Source organism: Vipera ursinii (genome assembly GCF_947247035.1).
Source record: "Vipera ursinii genome assembly, chromosome: 7".
NCBI classification, from domain to species: Eukaryota; Metazoa; Chordata; class Lepidosauria; order Squamata; family Viperidae; genus Vipera; species Vipera ursinii.
In genome coordinates this window covers 21,631,942-21,647,057 of record NC_139521.1, presented here as the reverse complement: position 1 = coordinate 21,647,057, position 15,116 = coordinate 21,631,942, and the positions used below count along the sequence as shown (strand labels likewise).

Below are 15,116 nucleotides of genomic sequence, written 5' to 3'. Positions count from 1 at the left end.
AGGGCGGTGTACAGAGCAAAGTAAGTATACAATAAACCAACAATAAAACAAATAAAACCCCAGATCTACAAATAAAACCCCAAATCTATCAGGCCAGGCCGGCTTGCTGGAATAGATAGGTTTTTAAATCTCGCCGAAAGGTGCGAAGGTCGGGGGCCATCCGGATTTCGGCTGGTAAGCGGTTCCAGAGGATTGGCACACCCACCGAGAATGCTCTCCCCCTGGGGGTCACCAGCAGGCATTCTCTGACCGGTGGCACCCTGAGGAGGCCCTCTCTGTGGGAGCACACAGGACGGAGGGGTGTTGACGCTGGCAGTAGGTGCTCCCGTAGGTAATCCGGACCCATGCCATGTAGGGCTTTGTATGTCATCACTAGCACCTTGAATTTCACCCGGAAGGCAACTGGAAGCCAGTGCAGCTCACGAAGCAGAGGTGTAATATGGGAGTATCGGGGAGCCCCCAAAAGCGTCTGTGCAGCTGCACTCTGTACCAGCTGAAGCTTCTGAGTGATTCTCAAGGGCAGCCCCATGTAAAGAGCGTTGCAGTAGTCAAGACGAGAGGTCACAAGTGCATGGGTGACTGTACATAAGGCATCCAGGTCCAGATAGGGTCGTAGCTGGCGCACCAGATGAACCTGAGTGAAAGCCCCCCTAGTCACAGCTCCTATGTGATCTTCTAAGGAGAGCTGTGAATCTAGGAGGACACCCAGGTTGCGAGCCCTATCTACGGGGGGCAGTAACTCGCCCCCAATATTAAGGGATGGAATACTCTGAATATCCTGACATGCCGGTATGTACAGCCATTCAGTCTTGTCCGGGTTGAGTTGAAGCCTGTTCCTCCCCATCCATTCCCGGACCGCTTCCAGGCAACGGGACATCACGTCAAGGGCATCACTGATGTGGTTTGGGGTCGAGATGAAAAGCTGGGTGTCATCAGCATACTGATGATAACCCACTCCCAAACCACGGATGATCTCACCTAGCGGCTTCATATAGATGTTAAACAGGAGGGGTGAGAGGACCGACCCCTGAGGAACTCCATAAATGAGAGGCCTCGGGGTCGATCTCTGGTCACCCGCCAACACCCACTGTGAACGTTCTAGAAGGTAGGAGGAGAACCACTGAAGAACAGTGCCTCCCACTCCCAATCTCCTGAGATGCCGAAGTAAGATACCATGGTCGATGGTATCAAAAGCCGCAGAGAGGTCTAATAGGACCAGGCCAGAGGAATGACCCCTGTCCCGAGCCCGCCAGAGATCATTCATCAGAGCGACCAATGCCGTTTCCGTGCTGTGTCTGGGCCTGAAACCCGATTGGTACGGGTCTAGATAATCAGTATCTTCTAGGAACAGAGGAAGCTGATGCGCCACTACGCTCTCGCAAGAAAGCGAAGGTTGGAGACCGGGTGAAAGTTGTTTAAAACAGCTGGGTCCAGGGAAGGCTTTTTGAGGAGGGGTCTCACCACCGCTTCTTTCAGGCTGCGGGGAAACTGCCCTCTTTCAATGAAGCAGTTACCACTGCATGGATCCAGCCTCGTGTCCCATCCCGAGCCGAATAAACCAGCCAGGAGGGGCACGGGTCCAATAAGGATGTAGTGGAGCTTAGCTTCCTCATGATCCTTTCACAGGATCGAACTCTTCCCAGATAACATCAACAAGACTGTCCATGTTCTCATCGTCAGACTCTGCCCAGTTGGAATCCAGACTGGTCCGGATCCGAGCGATTTTGTCCAGCAGATGTTGGCTAAATTCCTCAGCACGACCCTGCAAGGGATCCTCCTTCACCTCTAGATTAAGGAGGGAGCGGGTCACCCTAAACAGGGCGGTCGGGCGATTATTTGCGGACGCGATAAGGGCAGCAAAGTAATTAGACCTTGCCCTCCTTAGCGCCGCGAGATAAGACCTCGTAAAGGACCTTAGTCGCAATCGGTCGGATTCAGATCGGCTGGATCTCCAACAGCTCTCTAGGCCCCGTCTCTGCCGTTTCATCTCCCGGAGCTCCGTAGAAAACCATGGAGCCCACTGGGATCTGCAACGGGTCAGGGGCCGCATGGGTACAACTCGGTCGAGTGCTTCTGTGGCTGCCTTTTCCCAGGCTTCCACCATGGCACTGGCTGAGCTATGAGCAAAGGAGGCAGGTGGGGGGCCAAGCGCTGTTTGGAACCGTCCAGGGTCCATAAGCCGCCTGGGGCGGTACCATTTTATTGGTTCAGTAACCCCACGACGGGGAGTGGCAAAGCAGAAGGTCAGCCGCAGGAGATGATGATCTGTCCATGACAGGGGCGTAACAATTGGAGAGCCCCCACCCAGATCATCTAACCACTGTCCAGATAGGAAAATCAAATCGAGCATGTGTCCTCCTACATGAGTTGGGCCCTGGATTACCTGCGTCAGGTCCATGGCCGTCATGGAACCCATGAACTCCTGAGCCAACTCAGATGATCTCCCCAGGGATGGTAAGTTGAAGTCACCCAAGATCATAATTTTGGGGAACTCAACCACCAGTCCCGAGAGGATGACAAGAAGCTCGGGCAGGGCTGCTGCTACGCGACTAGGTGAAAGGTACACTAGCAGCAAGCCCAACTGAGCCTTAGGGCCACATCTAAGGAGGAGAGACTCACACCCGGCTATTTGGACAACAGTGGCCTCTCGCGGATACTGGTTCTCCCTCACCGCTACCGCCACTCCCCCGCCTCTTCCCTGAGCCCGAGGCCTGTGTAGCACCCGGAAACCTGGTGGGCAAAGATCTACCAAAGGGACACCACCCTCAGGTCCTAACCAGGTTTCCATAATGCAGGCCAGATCTGCATGTTCACTCTCAACCAAATCTCGGATGAGAGGAGCTTTATTGACTATGGATCTGGCATTAAGATATACAAGCCTGAGCTCAGGTGGTTGATTATCTTCGCTCCCGGTACCATGGGCCAAAGAGGGTCGGAGTGCATCACCGCTTGAAGATAGCGGAGACGCACTCCCGGATGTTGATGCGGTCCTCTGTTCGGACACCTACTGCCATTTCCTACCGTCTTTGGAATAGGTAATCCCAAACTCCGCTTCGGGGCCCCGAGGGTAGCTAGTCTAAGCTCCCTCTCAGCGTGATCAATCTCAGGCCTGGCCTGAGTAGCAGTTGGTGGACACCTCCCGGTATCTGACCGAAACTCTAAACCCTCCCCTCTCCCTAACCCCATAAAAAATTTAGCTAGAAAATTAACCAGGGGCCTCTTATTAGGTTTGTAACCGAGGCTCCTATCCCTGCCCAGCCATCTCTCTGGGTCCCAACAATTGGGCCCTTCATCAAGAGGTAGATTGGTAAGTGAGGCGGGTTTCATCCAGGAGGAGGGGGAACCCCTAAGGGCGAATAAGGCAGTGATTGAGTACTTAGTACAGTCATTGATTAAAGAATGACTTCATAGCTAATAAACATGTCCGTGTAAGCCATTATTTACAAATGGGGAAGATGTTAGTAAGATGTTAAAGTAATAAGGGACTCAATATTAATTAAAATTAGGTATTGATTAGGTAATAGGTATTAGACCCGGTCAATTGCTGCCATTGTTGCTGTTGCCGCCGAGCTCCGGAGGGGGGAGGCAAGGCTACACAGTCAGTTGTTTTGCCAGTCAGTTGTTTTTGCTCTCCCCCTCCGAGTATGTACGTCGGGTGAAGTTGTTCTAGTCCGTATGTAAGGCAGCGGGGATCGATTGAGGCTTGAACGGCGTTTGTTACTTGATTCTGGGGCCAGCTGATCAGCGGTAGACCCGGTCATTCCTGCCGTTGCCGCCACCGCTCCTCTGCTCTGGAGGGGGGAGGCAAGGCTTCACACCACAAAACGGTGCTAGCCTGCTGTTTTTGCTCTTCCCCTCCGAGTATGCACATCGGCTGAAGTTGATCTAGACCCATGTATAAGGCAGCAGGAATGGATTGAGGCTGGCGGAGGCATTTCAGAGTTGATTCTGGTGCCAGCTGATCTGCGGTAGACCCAGTCATTGTTGCCGTTACTGCCACCGCTGCTCTGCTCCGGAGGGGGAGGCAAGGCTTCACACCGCAAAACGGTGCTAGCCTGCTGTTTTTGCTCCCCCCCCTCCGAGTATGCTCCTCGACTGAAGTTGATCTGGCCCCATGTTTAAGGCAGCAGGAGTCGATTGATGGTGGTAAAGGCGTTTCGTAGTTGGGTCTGCTGTTTTTGCTCCCCCCCTCCGAGTATGCACCTCGACTGAAGTTGATTTGGCCCCATGTATAAAGGCAGCAGGAGTCGATTGAGGCTGGTAACGGAGTTTGATGGATGTTTCTGGAGCCAGCTGATCAGCGGGAGACCAGGCCTTAGCAGCCATTGACGCTGCTGCGGAGGGGGGAAGGCAAGGCTTCACACCGCAAAACGGTGCTAGACTGTTGTTTTGGTACTCCCCCTCTGAGTATGCACCTCGGCTGGGTCCCAGTGAGCCCCTTGGTCACCCATTGTAATGGCTTAACGTGGAGCTCACCAACTGCCGTCCATGGTCGCTGCCATCTTGGGCAAAAAAAAAAAGAAGTGGCATACAATAACTCTGTACACAACAATACTGGTTTCACCCCTTTCTGAGTGGCTATGGGCCAAGATTTCAAACCCATACTTGAGTTCCCCCTTAATGACCCTAGGGTGCCGTCCCTGAGGCAGTGGGTCTCCAAACTACAAAACACCTGGCCCATAGTACAAAAAACACTTGCAGAAGTTCATGATGCTTATAAAGCACAAGATGACAAAAGAAAACAGAACTGAGCCCAAATCTTTCAAAGTGGGAGACCGTGTTTCTCTATCCACATGTTATTTGTAGTCACTTCAACCCTCTAAGAAATTGGGACCTAAATTTGTGGGGCCTTTCCCCATTAAATGCCTTATCAACCCTGTCATGGTGGAATTAGACTTGCCATTGCAGTTTATTAAAACCCAAGGTTTCCTCACCCCTTAGGCCAGTTCCTCCCCCTGTCCCTGAACCATTAATGATAGAGAACTCCTGCAAGCATAGGGGGAACGTCCAATATTTAATGGCATGGAAGGACTTTCCCACCAGCCAGAATGAATGGGTTGATCATCAATATGTTAGAGCCCCTAGATTAGTGAAACATTTTCATAATCAATATCCTGACAAACCTAAATAACTGTTCTAATTCTTTTTTCCCATGTCTTCTGCAGGTTTAATCCCTCTCTTTTGGGGTGGCAGCATGTCAGGTCCCTTTTTTGGGTGCCCTGCCATTCTGGTGGGAGGGTGAGGAGGACGCTCCGGTGGAGTATTCTTTGCATATTTTCACTTTTGCCATAATCACATGGGAATTAAGGAGGGGGATCATCTTCAGAGACAGAATGGATTTCCTCCCAGCAGGTTCCAGCCTGACTCCAAGGTTGCTCTCCCATGAGGATGACCTGTTATTTATCCTGTACCTCAGCATTCTCAAAACAACCTTGTGGCAGTGTATTGACTGCCAATGGACTGGGCAGGGGGTTGGGTTTCAAAGTGGGAAGAATAGCTTGGTGCTTGATGCGGGAATGTTAGATTCTGGTTGACCTTACTGCAACCACTGTTTCTCAGTAAAAGTACTTTGGATTAACCACATGGTGTCAAGAGTTGTACTTTCTTAAGAGAGCCAGTTGGGGGCAGGTCTTTACATTATCATTTACTATCAATCAGGCTGAAAACTGGAAGCTGCAGGCTAGTTGATAGTCCAGCTCTAGAGAAGCCACACCTGGTCCTTGGAGTATCTTCAGGGGTACAGCTGAAAAAATCAAGATGGCAGTCCAGTGGTACAATTGAACCTTTGCTCTCTTTAATGTCTGTCATGTGTGACATCCACATAAAAAAAGATAGTTGTCAAGCTCCAGAGAAATCAGGAGATCCAGGCAGTTCAAATGGGTATAAAGATTTATTGCAAGCTTAAGCTCTCTACAAGAATCAGAACTACTAATAGTCAAGCAATTTGGTGGTAGATAAGGAATTCAAGGTGGGCTGGACTTAGTTCAAATGCATTTCAAGATACATCTTGTGGTCATGAAGGGATTCATAACTGATGATGCATTTGACCCCTCCTCAGGCTCAGCCTGGTCATCTCCTACAGTAGTACTTCAAAGACATCATTGTGACTACCTTCTTTACTACATATTGTGGGAAGTCAGCCACTCCACCCCACCCCAGAGAAAGAAATATTTTTGGAAATATTTAAAAGACAGAATTGATTTTCCTAAAGGATTTAAAGGCAGAAACCAACCAACCCCCCCTCCCCAAGTCTCTCCGTCCCAAACAGAAACCAAGTCTACAGAACTGCAGATGTGAAAATCTTGTCAGAAAGACTGGAATCAGGAAACTGGGATTAGGAAGGAAGATCCCTAATATCAACACCAAAAAATCTAAGAGTCATCAGCCACAGCCCCAGGGAAGCAGGATTTGACCTTTGGGACATAATAGGATTAACCCACCACCATCAGAATACCAGAAAGGCTCAGGTAATACCAGAAATACTCAGACTCAGGTCAAAGTTCATGCTACAGGAACAACTCCAAATAAAAGGCTCCAGAGGGTATAAAAACCCACTCCCTACATGTGTTCTCTCTTTTCTTCCAGAGCCATCTTTCTGTCTGGGTCTCCTCTTCAATAAACTGCAACCTTCTTTCTAAAGCAGTCACCATGTTGTTTATTCCCGGCTTGGACTGAACCATGATGAAGACTTTTCCTTCAACAATATCTTGCAGATACCCATGACTGACATAGAGATGCTTGGTGAGAAATATCCACAAATAAATGATGAAGAAAACTTTCCTTGTTTATTTTAGAAGCATTTTAAGCACATGAATGGAAAGAGAATACCTGCTTTTTCTAAATGCTCCAGACATTGTTGATCCATTGAGCATCACTTGAACTGTTCCACAGGATGTTTCTGCAAACTAAAACAATGAGGAACATTATTTCTTACTACCCGCAAATGATCTATCTTATATTTGGTTAATAATCTGTGTTTCCAAAAATACAGAAATGTTTATTTCTGCAGGATTTATTTCGCTGCCACAATTTCAAAAGTATGTACTCATAACAAGACATGCCCACCTAGATCAATGCTGTCTGAAAATGGTTTCAGTCTTTCACAAAAGTCATGGAAGAGGAAAAATGTTAATGGTAATTGTAATAATAAAACAAACAAATACAGGTAATGCTCGACTTATGATTGGTTGCTTAGCGATTGTTCAAAGTAACAATGGACCCCTCAAAAGCTACTTACAACCAATTTGAAGTTCTGTTGTCTGCTACCCCCCTCAGTCACATGATGACATTTTGGGCACTTGGCAACTGGCTGCATTTATATAGTTCCATTCTCTGGCAAAAATCACCTCATAGCAAACAATGGGCTTGCTTAATGACCATGGCATTCACTTAATGATGTTGTAAAATCAGGTCTGGTCACTTAATGACCTGTTTTATCACTGTCACAACTTACGATAAAAATTATGTGCTCATTTATGGGAGTAAGTTGAAGGTTACTTTTAAATAATGAAGAGTTAAAAAGTCAAAATGGGGGGAGAGAGAGGATAATTCAGAATAGTGAATATATTTTTTGCCCCATTTATTATTTTTATGGATGAAAAAATAATACCTCTCCCTCTGCATGATTGCTGGTTTCCATTTTAGTTCTGTGCTTTATATATTTATTTATCACTAATATTTTTATGCTGCCCCACGCCTATTGGCTCTGACTGTAACTCAGCTTCAACAGCTTTGTAGTCCCATAATGTCAGCATGCAGTAGCATCAAGGGAAGAGTCAAAAATACCAACATGATTGAAAATATCAGAATGATACCAAAGTGATTGAAAATATCAAGGTTTGATTAAAGCTCTGCACAGTTGAAGCTCTGCCTCTTTTTACATATCTTGATGCATGGTAAAGAGAAGCAGAGCTTCAATTGCATAGTTGTGGCTGCTTCCTGATACTGTATTTTTGACATCTGATGGATGCCTATCATCACATCAGTACAAATAGTCTTTGACTTGCAATCACAATTATGGCCAGAATTTCTGTTACTAAGCGAAGTGATTGTTGCATGAATTGTGCTCTATTTTACAACCCTTTTTGCCATGGTTATTCAAATCACTGTTGTTAAATAAATCATGTGATTGCTAAACAAATCCAGCTTCCCCCACTGATTTTGCTTCTCAGAGGCTGCTGAAAAGGTCTAAATGGCGATCACATGATCCTGGGATACTACAGCTTTCAGTATCAGCACCTTGAGTCCGCTAAGAAATTTTCATTTCTTTCAATGAGGAAATGAAGCTATTAAGATTTAATGACCAATAGGAGTTATCTTTAAAGCTGGTGATTTGGGTTCATTGCATTAAAAGTATATATCACTGATACATTATGCACATTTAGCATCAGGGGCTGAAAAGAGATCAGCAAAACATACCATCTTAGATGCCAATTTCCAGTATACTGAACTGGGATTATTTTCACACTCAGTCCATTTTGGACAAGATTCATAATTGACTCCTAAAAGAAAGATGTTTCAACATAAATATAATGTGGAAAAGTTATAAAAGGCAGGATGGGAAGTATTAATATTTAATGTTACCCTCCTTCTATACGTGGCCCTAGGATCCATCAGAGTTCTTTTATCCCTAAATTGGAAAAAAATGCTTTGTTTAAAAAGCATTTATAGAATAAATAAAAGCTGTATTTTCACTGCCATTTTCAGTGAAATAACTCTTTTAGTTTCATGGGGTTAATTCTCTTACTGGTCATTTTTTAAGGGCTGAACACTGTACAATTTCTACCTCCCACCACCCTTCCAAGCAACTATTGAGGTAAGAATTCTGCTTTTCCTACCTGAATTGGAGGGATTTCCACACCAGGAAATCCCATCTGCTATGTAGCCTAGCAAAGTATCTTCCAAGGTGAGGAAATCATTATTGGTTTTCGTGTAATGATGTGCCAGGTCATATGTTTTGCTCCAGAATAAGGACTGCAAGTAGGAGGAACAGGTATTTGTCATTTTTCAGCATTAATCAAATGATTTTATATGCTCACACTCCTTTTAAAAATGTTATGAATGAGCATTTCCAAAATTTGTTTCTACTGTTTGTTTTTCTTCTTAAAAAAATTAGAAATTTTCTTCTAAAGTTGTTGTGGGGGGAAAAAAGTTCATTTAAAGGGCAGCATGACCATGTCTAAGATAAATAAATAGATGTATCATTAAATATACTGGATCCATAGCTCTTGGTAATTTCCCCTACATTTCTTCATAACAGTTGCATATATACAGTACTACATTTGACCAGAGACTACACAAAAATCTTTATTTATATTCCTGTAAATACTTCTTAGGGGTATATTCAGGATATTTTGCTGCCTGAGCTGAAAATCACTGGTCTTCTATAGAAGCTGATGAACTAATTGCTAGGACACATATTTCAACAATGACAGAGGAATCCATGGGCTATGGGCAAGATGATGACTGCAATGGGAAGATCAAAGTTTCACTTGGATATAAAAACTAGGTTGAACTTCGACTGCACATCACAATCACTCTGATAAAGTACTTTCACATTTATCAAACATGTGAATAATGGACAATTTCTCCTTTTAATTAGTCTCAAAAAACAAAACAATCTAATGTATTTTTCTGAAGAAGCTAAAGCAAACTGGGAACCCTAGATGTAACCCTTTCTCTGAAAATCCACTGGCACAACACACCTTGTTGCATGGTATGGGATATCTTGCCAGGTCCATTAAAGGCTGGTAATCTTCTTCAGTCACTCTGCACGGATCCTTGTACAGAAAAGCCTGTTCAAATAGTTTCCATACTTTGGGACAATCTTTATTTCTGCAGAAAGAGACAAAAAATGACTGCAGTTATCTTTGACTTTTATTGCAAGTCTTTGTTCATTCTGAGCCTTTGCTTTCCTGACTTTAACTTTGCAGATTTGGGTTACAGTATTGGTTATCTGTAAACAATATAATGACCATCTTAGATTCTGTAAGGAAATATGCCACCTAATCATTAGGTTCCATGTCAACTCATTGACAATCTCATTATATACTGTATCTATTACTTATTGCAGAGAAAAGGAGTTATTCCACCTGTCTCAGGAAATCTGGGAGTTGGAATCCTCTCATCCGACTGCAACCAAGGTTGAGAAATATTTCTCTAAAGTAATCTTCAAGTCATTGTAAAAGAAATAACTTGCTTTCAACCACATATTTTTCACATGTTACTAAGGAAGTTTTGGAACTTGCATCAGTACAGTCCAAAATGATAAAAAAGAAAAGTGCAAATTGCAAAAAAAATCCACATGTAAATATTTATAAGCAGATATAGTTGTGTACATGCAGTTTATAAGAAATTTGACTATTATGCAATGTGTGCATATCCACCAGCCTGACACTTGTACATTGTCTTTCAGCAACAGCCTCTCCTTTCCATATCCTTGAATAAAATACTCAGTATGTGAGAACCATGCCAAGCACATGGAAATCTCAATAATCAATACCATGGCAGACTTGGCATGCCATGGACCAGGTTTCTAGCTGTCACTATTCAATTCAGTCCGTTGAACAAAAAGTTAGTTAATATCATTTTGTACAAAGGACATCATTACACAAAGGATATATATTGCCTCCAGGACATATGTTTTTTTAATTTTAATCTACTGAATTATGTCACAATTCCCAGCTTGGTCTGTGGTAGAGTTTCAAAGCTTTGTCTTTCAGTTGTTGGACTATAAACCCGATCAATCTCAGCCAGAATTTATCATTATTATTACATTTCACAATGTGAAATCACATATGCCAATTCTTTAGCTGGTATGTGCCTTCATAGGCGTTGATTTCTTTCAAAGAACCAGGAAGTTGTAATGTATCAGCATAGTTTATATGTGGATCCAAACAGTGTGACCTTTTGCAATTCACAGGTGGGAAGTGTCTTAATGAGCAGATTTTCTGACTGTCATGCAAAACTTTTTAGTATTGCACACAGTTCCACACCACTGGAACAACCACTGCTGGTTTGTGCTATAATGTTTATTTTTATCATATAATAAATAACCTAAATACTATTTTATAATTCTTATTTTTCTATTATTATTATTATTATTATTATTATTATTATTATTATTATTATTATTATTATTATTATTATTATTATTATTATTATTATTATTATTATTATTATTATATTTTTAAACTTGTTTTTAACTTTTGTATTTTGGTTTTTAATTACCCTGTAAACCGCCCTGAGTCCTTCGGGACTAAATAAATAAATAAATAAATAAATAAATAAATAAATAAATTTCATCATATTTATATAGCTTTGTCATGCTAACAGGGGGTGGGATTTGTAGTATCATTCATTTAGATTGCAACAAATGGCCTTTGTGGAATTTAATTCCCCATAAAATAATTGTCTTCACAATTTTGGCTAATACATTGTTCAGCATTAAAGCTATATCTGAATGATTTACTAACACTTTAACATTTCTTCTTTCTAGATTGTGTTGTATTCCCCTAGGCATGTATTACTATCTGCCTTTTTTGCTATGACCTCAAGACACAGCCTTCATTTCACCCCCAGTACACAAGGCAACCTAGAATTATCTTTAACTGCTGTGGCTTAAAAGTGGTACTCTGTCACTCTTTCCAACATCCAGCTTGGCATGGATGCATCTCGAACACATTTCATCAACTGGCCTCTTTAGGCTCCTCCATAGGCAGCCTCTTCTATGGTTTCTGTGCACAGACTCTTTGTTTGCAGGAGATACCAGACACCTGCGTTCCATAATTTTTGAAAGTGCTTGGCAAGTTTTAAGTGGGTTCTTTGGAGACATGGGTTTAAGTACTCTGTGCTTTGAAAGAGCAAGCGAGACAGCAAAGTTAAGCAAACTTAACTTTATTAAGAACCAGGCAAACAACAGAAGAACAACGCTCTTATTTATACTAGCAGCTGTCAACATTTGTCCAATCAGGGCTGAGCCGGTTTCCCGCGCCGTCTGCTTCGCCAATCCGAGCCGGCTGGTTTTGACAGCTCGGAGCTGTCATCGGTAGCGCGTGCTGTTGCCAGGTGATTCTGACAGCTGAGAGCTGTCAGACGGTGGGCGCCTGCGTAGTTCTGTCCGGCAGCTTTTGACAGCTGTCAAAAGCTGCCGCGGCTTTACCTCAGCCCTGTATATTATTAATGTTAACGTTAATAAACATGTAAATACATAACACCCCTTACCCCTCCCTCTGATTGAGTTGCCGTTTTCCCGATTGTTTCTTTTTGGGGTTGCCCCATTCAAAGTCTTCTAAATAGGTGGGGGGTCTTTTTATTCTTTCGGACCGCCGGGGGATTGTTTCTTCAGTTTGTTCCTTTTCTTCATATGTATTGGGATCTTGCTCGGGGGGCGGGGGGCTTGACTCCCTTGCTTCGGGGTTTCTTTGAGAAAAGAAGTCATTTTGTGTGGGGTTTTGTTGTGGTATCATTTGTTCGGGGGGGTCTTGGTGTGCGGGTGCCTGCGGCGGCGGTTCTGGTTGCATTTCAAAGTTCCCCCTTTCCCTCATATTTTGTGGGCTGCGTCGCCGTAGTTGATCAATATGTCTGAGGATATGGGAATTGTTCCCTGTGTCAATGACGTATGATAGGGGACCTGTTTGTTCTATGACGACCCCCTGTGTCCACTTATTGCCGCCTCCGTAGTTCCTAGCCCAGACAGCTTGCCCGGTGCTGAGAGTTCTGTACCGGAGGGGAAGCTCTTGGTCTGGTGGGGATCTGTCAGGATGTAAACGGTCCAGCCTGGTAGTTAGTCTTTTGCCCCAGCGTAGTTCTGCTGGAGACTTTCCAGTAGTTGTGCAGGGGGTGGTGTGTTGTGATAAAAGGAATTGAGCAAGTCTGCGGTGCCAGTTGCCGGTGATGATTTTCTGCAGTGCCTCTTTGGTTGATTTCACCATCACCTCAGCCAAGCCGTTCGTCGAGGGGTGAAACGGAGCCATGGTGGTGTGCCTAATAGAGTTCGCCGTTGTGAAACTCTGGAATTCGTGGGAAGTAAATTGGGGGCCGTTATCGGAGTCTAATACATCCGGAAGCCCATGTGTGGCAAACAACCCTCTTAAAACTTGTATTGTGGCTGCAGAAGTTGTGCTTGTAACTGGGGCCACCTCTAGCCACCTAGAATAGCTATCAACGACTATTAGGAACATTTGTCCCTGGAATGGACCCGCAAAGTCTATATGGACGCATGACCAGGGTGTCTTGGTTGTTTCCCATCTGTGTATGGGAGCTTGGGGCTGAGCTGCTCTGACAAGTTGGCAGGGATAACACCCAGCTACATGTGATTCTATTTGCCTGTCTAAGCCGGGCCACCAGACGTAGCTTCTGGCCAAAGCTTTCATCTTGACCGTGCCCGGGTGACCTTCGTGGAGGCTTTCCAAGACTTTTAATCTGTGTTTTTTGGGTATTATCACCCTGCTGCCCCATAATAAACATCCCTGATGGGAGGATAATTCTTTTTGTTTCAAAATGTAAGGTTGGAATTCTGGGTCTGGGGGTGTGGATTGCCAGCCTGAAGTGACGTAGCCTAAGACTCTGCCCAGGATTTTGTCTGCAGCTGTGGCTGCAGAAATGTCCTTGACTGATAATGGGCATTCTGGCAGTTCGGAAATAGCTAGGATCTTTCCAGCTGGTGCAGGGTCTGGGTCAATTACTGATTGGGGAAGTCTGCTAAGCCCATCTGCATGACCCATGCTTTTCCCTGGTTTGTATTCCAAAGTGAATGAATAGGCTGACAAAAAGGTGGACCATCTAAGGATGCAGGGGGATAATATTTGGGGCGTCTGTTTGTTTACTGTAAAGATTCCTAATAGGGGCTTATGATCCGTAAAAATGGTAAATTGGCGACCATAGAGGTAGTCATGAAACTTTTTTACTCTAGCAACTATGGCTAAAGCCTCTTTATCTATTTGAGCGTAATTGCGCTCAGGTTTTGACAGCGTTCTGGAATAGAACGCTACAGGGTTTTGAGTTCCCTCCTTAGTTAAGTGGCTTAGGACTGCTCCAATGCCGTAGGGCGAGGCATCACATGCCAGACATAAGGGTAGCTGTTCGTTGAACAGTGCCACCATAGCGTTGCTAGTCAGTAAGTTTTTTAGAAGTTTAAAACTTTTGTCATGCTGAGGTGACCAAACCCAGGGTTTGCCTTTGTCTAATAGCCTGTGGAGGGGTTCAGCGATTGAGGCTTTGTGAGGCAGGAAGGTATGGTAGAAATTAACTAACCCTAGGAAGGCTTGGAGTTCCTGTTTATTCTTTGGGATGGGTGCTGTTTTGATGGCTTTTATTTTAGATTCAGTGGGGTGAATCCCCTTTGCATCAATTTTAAACCCTAGGAACTCCGTTGAGGGCACCCCTATGGAGCATTTGTCTCTTCTTAATTTGAGGCCAGCCTTCCTGAACCTAAGGAGCACCTTTGTTAGTTTGTCCGCTAAGTCGTTTTCTGATTCACCTGCAATTAGGATGTCATCGAAATATGGGCAGACCCCAGGGATCCCTTTTAGTGTTTTTTCCATGATTTCTTGGAAGATCCTTGGGGCTGCGGAGATGCCGAATTGAAGGCGGTTAATTTTGAACGCTCCCTTCTGCGTGACAATTGTCTGTGCTAAGGCGGTGTCAGGGGTGACAGGCAGCTGTAAATACGCCTGCGCCAAGTCTAACTTAGCGAAAATGGCGCCTGACTTAATGGCCGCGAGGATGTCTTTGACAGCCGGGACCGGGTAGGCATGGGCGTTTAATGCGCGGTTCAGGGTCGCCTTATAATCAGCGCATAATCTGATTTGGCCATTGGGCTTAATTGGGGTCACTATGGTTCTAAAACTCCCAAGGTAACTAGCCAATCTAGTTCATTTTCTTTTTTTTCTCTCAAGGCGAAGGGAACTCTTCTAGCCTTGATTCTGATTGGCATTACATTAGGGTTCAGTTTTAGTGATACTGGGGGTCCTGTGTATTTTCCCAGTGAGCTGTCAAAAACGTCCGCGAATTGAAGGCAGACGGATTCCAAGTTTGACAGCTGAGTGGCGTTGACGCCTGTCAGCGCTATCCCTAGTGCCTCGAACCAGTCCAGCCCTAGCAGGCTGGTCCTGTTT

The 15,116-nt window shown here is 44.5% G+C and overlaps 1 protein-coding gene across 1 annotated transcript in view; it reads right to left on the bottom strand.

Annotated features, from left to right (window-relative positions):
* LOC310642950 (ADP-ribosyl cyclase/cyclic ADP-ribose hydrolase 1-like) overlaps window positions 1-15,116 on the bottom strand; it is a 74,419-nt gene that overhangs the window by 38,978 nt on the left and 20,325 nt on the right. The window contains exons 2-5 of the mRNA XM_083366941.1: window positions 9,705-9,834; window positions 8,838-8,973; window positions 8,419-8,501; window positions 6,829-6,905 (exon numbers count right to left, since the gene is read on the bottom strand). Coding sequence (XP_083223067.1) covers window positions 6,829-6,905; window positions 8,419-8,501; window positions 8,838-8,973; window positions 9,705-9,834 — 426 coding nt within the window. The remainder of the gene's footprint in view (window positions 1-6,828; window positions 6,906-8,418; window positions 8,502-8,837; window positions 8,974-9,704; window positions 9,835-15,116) is intronic.